The sequence below is a fragment of the Callorhinchus milii genome, unplaced genomic scaffold (genome assembly GCF_018977255.1).
Source record: "Callorhinchus milii isolate IMCB2004 unplaced genomic scaffold, IMCB_Cmil_1.0 Scaffold4, whole genome shotgun sequence".
In the NCBI taxonomy this organism is placed as follows: Eukaryota; Metazoa; Chordata; class Chondrichthyes; order Chimaeriformes; family Callorhinchidae; genus Callorhinchus; species Callorhinchus milii.
Window position 1 is genome coordinate 79,504,725 of NW_024704745.1, and position 10,107 is coordinate 79,514,831.

The window sequence follows — 10,107 nt, forward strand, 5'->3', positions numbered from 1 at the left end:
GAGGGAGGGGAGGGGAGGCGAGTCGGAGAGACTCCGGGATGGAGTTGCTGAGAGCCGGGGCAGATAGGCTGAAAGCCTGACCATGGACGATGAGGTGGGGTGGGTTGGGGGTGGGGAGGGGCGCAGGGAGGGGGCTAAGATGTTGTGCTAAGGAAATGGCCAGTTCATGGACCTCCCTGATGTATCCTGTCAATCATAAAGGGGAGGCGTTAGCCTGAAGCTCGATGAGGTCTAAGCTCCTCAAGTGATTAGAGAATCACAAAGAAGCCGGGCAGGAGGTGTGAGGGCGAGAAAAGCAAACTCCCTCCCTCAGCTCTTGAGATAAAGAGTTTCCTGCAAATAATATTCACGTTAGTCACCATTAGCCGAGTAATACGTTGCGAAGGACTGTAAAAGGCAAAGGGAAGTAACGAGTTAGCTTTGTGTCAATATGGAAATGTCCACTGAAGAGACTGAATATCCTCAGAGGATTCTGCAGTACATGGAAGGCTTTCTGGTGTCTAAGGTAAATGACAACTTATAATATAATAATAATAATCTTGCATTTGATATAGCGCCTTATCACGTCGTCCCGGAATCTCAAAGCGCTTCACAGAATACACTGTAAAGCGAATTGACTGTATTTTGTGGGTGAAACGCGGCAGCCAATTGCGCACAGCAGCGTCCCACAAACAGTCGTGGAATGACGAGGCGATGTATTAAAAGCAAGGATTATTATTATTACTGAAAAGCAATATGGTTTGGGACGTTACTCCCGGATTAGACTGAACGAATTAACAACAGTAAACATAAGAACGTAAGGCTTTGCTCATCAAAACAAGACCAAATTCCATCCATTTCGCTTTCCACCACCCTGGCAGTCGCTTGACATGTCGTGTCCCACACATCAAAATATTCAGTCGATTCACTTCACAGTGTGTCCTGTGAAGCGCTTTGAGACGTCTCGAAGACGCGATAAGGCGCTGTATTAAATGCCAGGATTATTGTTATTATTGTCTTCGGGTCTCGAAACACTTCACAGGATTTACTGGGTATTTTTGTAGGTGAACCCGGCAGCTGATTTGCCCACAGCAACATCCGTTAAGTGAATCATTTATTTTTATCTGGGGGATTATTAGCCACTGGCATGCCATGAACTTATCAGCCAGGACACTGGGAGAAACTCCCTTCTCTTTTACAACTCGTGTCCACCTGAACAGGTACAGGTGGGACCTTCCTCAATATACATGTAAACTCCAGCACAGACTAGTTAGGCTGTTTGCATGTTGTGTCGCTCTATGTATGTCCTTCCAAAAAAAAAAAATAATAATTTGCTCACTCGATCCACGACTGTTTGTGGGACGCTGCTGCGTGCAATTGGCTGCAGCTTTTCGCCCACAAAATACACAGTCACTCCACTTTACAGTATAATCTGTGAAGCACTTCGAGACGTCTCGAAGATGTGATAAGGCGCTGTATTAAATGCCAGGATTATTATTATTATGTAGCTCTGTGAATCATACTCGTGTTGATACCCTGTCCAAACCTCTTTGAACCCACAGACCATGTTTGCGGCCTGTGAGCTGGGAGTGTTTGACCTGCTGCTAGAGGCAGGATGTCCTCTCTCTTCCAAGGCCATCGCTAAGCAGCTGGGAGCCAGCACTGACGGTATAGACCGGCTCCTCACTGCTTGTGTGGGACTTCAGCTCCTGCAAGTGGAGAGACACCAACAGGGGGAAGGTAACCCCACCCCAGCACTGTGACCCCATCACCCCCACCCTCTCCAGCTCCACTGGCTCCCATCCCCCAGAGGATAGTGTTCAAAATCCTCGTCCTCACCTTCAGGGCCTTCCGTGGCCTTGCCCCCTCCTACCCCTGTGCCCTGCTAACATCATATCAATCTGTCCACTCCCTCCACTCAGCACAGCAGCCCATGTCCCCCTTCCAACTTGCCCTGCCATTGGCAGTTGGGCTTTCAGCCTCTCTGGCCCACTACTGGAACCCATCCCACAGTCCCATTGCCTCGTTCCCTTCCCTGCCTCCTTCAAGGCAGATCTCAAGATCATCCCCTTTGACCGTGCCTTCGGTCACCCTTTCCCCACCCCCCCGCCCTCCATTCCCCCTGTTCCCAAACCCCAGCTCAGGTCCAAATAACTGACCGTCCAGTGCCTTGAGAGGTCCTCCCAACGTGAAAGACTCCGTCAGTGTAATTTGTTGCTGTTGTATAAGACGTGTAAGGCTCTATATCAATGTAAATTTGTGTTGCAGCTCAGCCCCTCTATAGCATAAAATCCCACTTTATAATCTACCATTTCGGCCACATTTATGCTCACCTCCCACCCACCCCACCCCACCCCACCCCCCGCTTGTGTCCAAAATCATCTCCGAGACATTCTCTGTGGATAAATGCTATTTGTAAGTATCATAGAAATGTATAACATAGAAGGAGGCCATTCAGTCCATTGAGTCTGTCCTGGCTCTCAGAGCAAGCTGTCCATTCAACCACTCTGGCCTGACCTATCCCCACACCCCTTTAAGCCTCTATCCTTTATATACCTGTCTACTTCCCTCTTGAAACTCACAATGGACTTGGCCTCCATCACCTAAGGATTATTATTATTATTATTATCATTATTATTCAGTCTTGTACGGCAACACTGGAATCTCCAAGATCTACCTGACCAAATCCAGCCCCAAAACACTCTATCATTCATACAATATGAGTCGCAAACCATCTACCGTTGCTGGTTCTACCTGACTGACGCCATCAGGTAAGAGACATATCCTCAGGTTTACACAGCAAAACTCATCTGATTTGTATAAATCGTTTAATCGCCCAAGTCGTACATCTGCTAAAATCCCGTCCAAGAGTTTATCTTCTACGCAAGTTTGGCCTAACTCATATTCTGCATAAATCATATTAATAGAAATAAATAAATATAATCCATGCATTTGATATAACACCTTATTTTGTCCACAAAACGCACAGTCACTCCACTTTACAGTATATTTTGTGAAGCACTTTGAGACATCTCGAAGATGTGATCAGGCGCTATATCAAATGCAAGGACTATTATTATCATTATCACGTCTTCGAGACGTCTCAAAACGCTTCACAGAGAATACTGTAAAGTTAATTGACTGTGTAATCTGTGGACAAAATGTGGCAGCCAATTGCGCAAAGCAGTGTCGCACAAACAGTCGTGGATTGAGTGACCAAATTATTATTATTATTTAACTGTCTGGTCCCAACTGATACAACTTATGTGAGGTTCACTGTATAATTCTTTATAATTTAATGTCAGACAGGCTCAGTTGGTAGCACTCTCACATCGCACAAGATCAGTCTAGAAGGCCCTTCGGTCCATCCTATCTCATCCGCTCAGATCCCCTGCCCTGCCATCCTCCCATCACAGCATCGAGCTCTTTTCCAAATGAGTCCCAGTGGGTTGGCCTCAACCAGCCTTCCTGACAACTCTGTTCCAGATGTAATAACAGTTGTGCTTGTTGACTATGTCTTGGGACCCCATAGTGTGCGTTGGGCTAACGGCTGGAGTCTAACTGGTGTCACCCATATAGATTGCCATTGATATCGCTGTCTGGCAAGCTTTCCTGCTGCTTTCGATCTCCCTCCATTCTCCCCCAGCCCGACCCTCCGCTCGGGTCCATAACTCTGTCTATCCAGCGCCTTGGGACGTCCTCCTGACATGTAAGGTGCTGTACACATGTCATTTTGTTGTTGAGGGTATTCCAAACTGAGATGTTAAACCAAGATCCCGTCTTGCCCGTTCAGGTGGGTGTTAAAGATCCCGCCCGAGGCGCTGTTTGAAAAGAGAAGGCAGTTTCTTTCCCCCGGTGTCCTGGCCAACAATCCCTCTCCCAATTAAAATTAGTCATTTGTTTCACAGCTGTTTGTGGGACATCGCCTTGCGCACAATACAGTCATTTAATTTCAGTATGTCCTGAGAAGCGCTTTGAGACGTCCTTCCGACATGATGTGTGGAGTCCTGTAGCTCAGTGGTTAGAGCACTCGCTTTGCAAGTGAGAGACCTGAGTTCAATTCCCGGCAGAGGGCGAAACCTTGGGCAAGTTTCCTTACTCCACACAGAGCCTAATAATAATCCCTCCAAAACCAAAACCAATAATAAATTGGTCATTTTCAATCTACGACTGTTTGTGGGACATTGCTGTGCGCAATTGGCTGCCGCGTTCGCCCACAAATATACAGTCAATTCACTTTACAGTGTGTTCTGTGAAGCGCTTTGGGACGTCCTCCCGACGTGAAAAGCGCTATATCAAATGCAAGGATTATTATTATTATTATTATTATTATTATTGTCCGACTAGGAGCACCCTATCCCTTACGGCTTTGGCTTCCAGGGTAAACCAAGCGATTTAGCTATTTATTTTCTATTTAGCTTTTTAGCTCTCAATGGCGAGTTATGTGGGTTTAGCTGATTAGACTCCAGCAGTTACCCCAACACACACTCTGGGTCCCCAAGCCTTGGCTCTCGCTAACCTGCGCCAAATACTCTCCGGGATTATGTCCCTCCAGGGAGAGAGAGCGCATTCCACTCCAACAATCTATCTCTGGGATTTCCATGTGTGGGTGGGATGCAGGGAATTCTCAGTTTGGTTTAGAGACTCTTTTAAGCAACGGTGATGGGTTTCCGCGTGTGTCAGACACCTGGCTGCCCCCAAAAAAGTTACTTAGCTGTTTACCTCCAATCAATTTTGTAGCACAAGAGTAGACCGAGAGGCAAAATAACCTCCTGCCACACTTTACAGTTATTATATTATATATTATTATATAATTTATTAGTTTGGTTGTGGGATACTGCTGTGTGCAATTGCCTGCCCTTTTTCGCCTGCAAAATATACAGTCACTACAATTTACACCAAATTCTGTGAAGCGCTTTGATGCGCCTCGAAGACATAAGGCGCTATAACAAATGCGAGGATTGTCATTATTATTATTTTATGTTATTATTTTAATAAAGACTATTATTAAATGTATCGTAATATTACTTTTAAGACGATTGTTATTACAGAAGTGGCGACGATTCTCTTGCAGGGAAGGGAAAAACCAGTATAAAAGGGCGTTCGGTGTGTCTGCGGAAGAGATCTTCGATGCCCTCTATAGGTGTGTTCTGGTCTTCGATTTCGTTAAAACAGTTAAAAGAGATCATGAATGAAACTGTTAGGATGGAGTCCTGTGGCTCAGGGGTTAGACCCCTCGCCTCGCAAGCCAGAGGACCGGGTTTGATTCCCGGGCAGAGAGAAACCTCAGCCAAGTTTCCGTACGCCACACACCTCTGTTTACTGAGCAGTGAGTAGGAACCCGGTTGTTAATCGATTGGTGGATCGCTTTCCGGGGGTAATAATCCCTTCAAATTAAATAACTAACTAAATAATTTGGTCACTCAATCCGCGACTGTTTGTGGGACTGTGCGCAATCGGCTGCTGTGTTTCACCCACGAAACACGCAGTCAAGCCGGGTTCTCTGGGGTGTGAGGGCAAGCGTGTTAACCGCTACTCTACGGGCTCTGTGTTAAATGTAAGCGTGTTCGCGCTGGGGAGGACCTGATGCTGTGCTGCTTCCCGCAGGTCGGACGAGGAGATGATGAAGTTTATGCAGCTGATGAATTCTGTCTGGAACGTTTGTGGGACAGACGTGGTGACGGCCTTCGACCTTTCCGGTTTTACCACCATCTTTGATCTCGGAGGTGAGTGAGTGCAATCGATTGGAGATGGAGCCTCCTTTCAGCCTATATCACCACAACACATCTGTCAATCCCAATATCCCGCACACGCAGACACACGGACACACACGCGCGCACACACATGCACACCGCGCGCGCACACACATGCACACCGCGCACACAAACACACACACTCTTACATACACACACACACGCACAGACACGCACTCTTACACGCGCACACACATGCAACGTTCGCACACACGCACACGCACCCACAGGCACATGCACACACTAGCACCCAAATACTAATATTTGTTAAATCTTTATCTGTTTTAAACATAATATTAATAATAATAATAATTCCTGCCTCTGAAATGGCGCCTTATCGTGTCGTTGAGACATCTGAAAGCGCTTTGCAGACTACGTTGTAAAGTGAAGTGACTGTGTGTATTTTTTGGGTGAACAAGGCGGTCAGTTTGCACCCAGCAACGTCCCCACAAACAGCAAAGACTAATTTTGTTTGGGGGGAATTGTCGGCCAGGACACCGGGAGAGAGAAACTCCCTTCTCTTCTCAAATAGCGCCGCGGGATCTTCAAAGTCAACCTGAACAGACAGACGGGATCTCAGTCTCATCAGAAGTACGGCACCTCTGGCAAAGCAGTGTCCCCGTCCCCCCACCCCCCCACACACACACACATCACTGCACTGGAGAGACAGCCTAGATATGGGTCCTCAATGTGCTTCGGGCAGTAATTGTTGTCAAGTGTAGTGACTGCCTTTTGGGCCCACTTTGCATACAGCAAGGTCCCACAACAACACCTTATATTTATATCGGGTCCTTCACACAGGCTAGCGTCTCGGAGCGCTTCAATGGTACGTGGTTTGACGCACAAGGAAGCAGTGGAATGGAGAACCATCAGCCACGACACTGTGAGATACACCACTCACACAGGAGTTGACAGGCACAGGGTGAGCTAAGTGGAGAGCTCTCACAGACAGCCGGCAAACGGCCTCCTTCTGCCCTGAAACACTCCAGTGATTCTGCTCCGAATGCCCTTTACTGACCTGCTTTCCCCCTTCCTCCCCACTCCGCCATTGTTTCCCCGTCTGGAGCAGAACGCACATCAAGGCAAAGCACTTAAAGACGTCCTCCTGGGATGAAAGGCGCTGTATTGATTGCAAGGATTATTATTATGATTCATTATTATTATTTGTTATTATACAATTATTATTTTTTTCTCTTTCAGGATGTACTGGTGCCATTGCCAAAGAGTGCTTGTCCGCCTACTCACAGGCAAGAGTAACCATCTACGACCTGCCTAAAGTGGTCAAAATGGCAAAAGAACATTTTGTGGCTCAGGAGGAAACGAGAATTTCATTCCATGAAGGTGAGGATCCAAACAGCCTGTGGGGGGAGGTGGGGGGGAACTCAGGACTCGGAACACCCCCCAAACCCCAGGGACCCCAACCCCAGGTTCCAGGTCCCTCACAATACAAATATCTATCAACGTGTAGACATGTTTATGTGTGAAATCAGGGGCAGGTTTTCACCCAAAGGCCGGTGGGGATCTGGAACTCTCTCCCCCAAAAGGCTGTGGATTCTGTGTGGATCCATTCACATTGTCCAGACTGAGGGGAAGAGATGTTTGTCAGGTCAGGGGATCAGGGGATATGGGGCAAAGGCGGGTAATTGGAGTGGAGGTACAGATCAGCCGTGATCTTATTGGGGGAACAGGCTCAAGGGGCTGAATGGCCTCCTCCTGTTCCTCTGTTTCTATGTTTGTAGGTTGAGGTGAAAAGAACCCTTCGTAATCTCACACAAAAGGTTCAGATGAAGAAGACCCTTCAAAATCATCTGATCTCATCTCTGCAAAATACCCACCCTCCAGTCTTCCCTGAATATTATTATTATTCTTCCCATTACAGCAGTGTAATCAGTCCCAGTGTCCTGGCCTCAACCTTTTCCAGTCGTTAATTACAGTCATGTGTTGGTACATGTCTTGGAGCCCTCAGCTTGTGATTTGGGGAGTAACTGCTGGAGTTTAACCAGTGAAAAACACATTGCTAACCATTGTATTATAATAATAGTAAACATAATAATAATCGTTGCATTTGATATAGCGCCTTTTAACGTCAATGAGACGTCTCAAAGCGTTGCACAGAATATACTGTAAAGTGGATTGTCTGTATTTCATGGGCAAAACACGGCAGCCAATTGCACACAGCAGTGTCCCACAGGCAGTCGTGGATTGAGTGACCAAAGTTTTTTGGGAGGGATTATTACCCCTGAAAGCGATCGGTCAATCGACTAACAACTGGATTCCTACTTACTGCTGGGTAAACAGAGGTGTGTGGAGTAAGGAAACTTGGGTATGTAATGTAAACTTACACCCTGCCCGGGAATCGAACCCGGGTCCTCTCGCTTGTGAGGTGAGGGCTCTAACCACTGAGCTACAGGACTCCACATTGAAAGCAAGGATTCAGCCAGGTTGACCCCAAGATAGAAGGGCGATAGGAAAGGATATGGAGAAAAGCCAGGGAAATGGGATGAAGCGATCCATTATTGTGTTGCAATAAACTGGCAAGTACAGGCTTGAGGGGCTGAATGGCCTCACAGTGTGCCCGGCTCGCTGCGGGCAGGGTTAATGGATGCATTTTTTCACGGACGCAGGTGATTTCTTCAACGATCCCATACCCAATGCCGATCTGTACATCCTGGCCAGAGTCATCCATGACTGGACTGAGGAGAAATGTGTGCAACTGCTCACCAGAGTCAACAAAGCAGGGAGACCAGGTGCGTTCATACGGCATCAGGCAGTGATGCACAGCAACCTGCGTATTCACAAGCAATGCCACCTAATAATAATAATAATACTTACATTCGATACAGCGCCTTATCACGTCTTCGAGACGTCTGAAAGCGCTTCACAGGATACACTGTAAAGTGAATTGGCTGTATATTTTTTGGGCGAAACGTGGCAGCCAATTGCACACAGCAGCGTCCCACAAACAGCCGTGGATTAAGGGAACAATTTATTTTTGTTAAAAATTTGAAGGAATTATTATCCCGGCAAAAGCGATCCACCAACCGGGTTCCTACTTCCCGCTGGTACACAGAGGCGTGTGGAGTAAGGAAACTTGCCCAACACTTTGCCCTGCCCGGGAATCAAAGCCAAGTCTCTCGCTTGCAAAGGGAGTGCTCTAACCCCTGAGCTACAGGACTCCACAATACACTACAACTATTTGTTGTTTTCGGGTGGACGTTAAAGATCTCGCAGCGCTACTAGAAAAGAGAGTTGTCACAGCTCTACTCTCTTCCATTGTCCTGACCGACAATCCTCCCCCCCCAAACCCCCGCCATCCCCCCCTTCCCCAGATAAAAGATATCACCCACTTCAGGACTGTTTGTGGGGATCTTACTGTGCACAACGTGGACTGGTTTGTCCGCCTACAAAACACGGTCACTCCACTTACAGTAACACCCTGCGAAGCACTTTGAGACGTCTTCCCAGCTTGAGAGACTCTAATAATAATATTAACAGACATTTGACATAGTGCTTTATCACTCCGTTGAAGTTTGAGAGGAAAGGTCAGTCAGTCACCGGGGATTGTGTCGCTGTTTCCCCAGGCAGTGGAGTGTTGCTGATCGAAGCTCTACTGAATGAGGACAGGAGTGGACCCCTGAGCACACAGCTCTACTCTCTCAACATGCTGGTCCAGACCGAGGGGAGGGAGAGGACAGCCATTGAGTACACCGCGCTGCTGGAGGGAGCCGGCTACAGAGACGTGCAAGTCAGGCGGACAGGGAAGCTGTACGATGCCATCTTGGGCAGGAAGTGAAGGCGGATGGACAGAGGGACAGACAGAAGAACGACGCTTAGTTTCCTGTCACCAAACTGATGCGGAGATGCACGTATTTTTTTTATACAGTATATCCTGTGAGGCGCCTTGAGACGTCTCAGCAATGTGATAAGGCGCTGTAATAATAATAATAATAATAATACGTGCATTTAATGCATCGCCTTATCACGTCTTCGAGACAACAACAACACCTTGCATTTATATATGAGTCTGAGGGGGAGCCCAGGGAGGTTGAGGAGTTTAGATCCGCAGGAGTGAAGACATTGACGGGAGCCAAGATGGCTTCCATCTTGTCCATATTCAGCTGCAGGAAGTTTACACTCATCCAGGCCCTGCTGTCTGCCAGACAAACTGATAGAACATCGGGGACCTGGAGTTAGCAGGTTATGGGGTGAGGTATTGTCGGAGATGGGCAGTGTGGCGGAGGTGGAGGAAAGCGGTGCTGGTCAGGGACCGGATGTGGGGGAGGAAGGATAACTGGGCATCGAACCTGACGACTAAGTTGCGCACGGGTTCAGAGAGTTTTAAGGGCAGGTCGGGTAGGTTGAGGAGGTCAGAACC

General features: G+C 47.6%; 1 protein-coding gene across 1 annotated transcript; it reads left to right on the forward strand.

Annotated features, from left to right (window-relative positions):
- The first annotated feature begins 436 nt into the window (after window positions 1–436).
- LOC103177093 (acetylserotonin O-methyltransferase) lies at window positions 437–9,584 on the forward strand. The gene is given in 9 exon segments (XM_042334475.1): window positions 437–505; window positions 1,542–1,722; window positions 2,619–2,687; window positions 2,690–2,750; window positions 5,054–5,122; window positions 5,587–5,705; window positions 6,933–7,073; window positions 8,357–8,479; window positions 9,314–9,584. Coding segments are annotated over 9 exon segments (1,044 nt in total). The 3' UTR covers window positions 9,526–9,584.
- The last annotated feature ends 523 nt before the right edge of the window (window positions 9,585–10,107 follow it).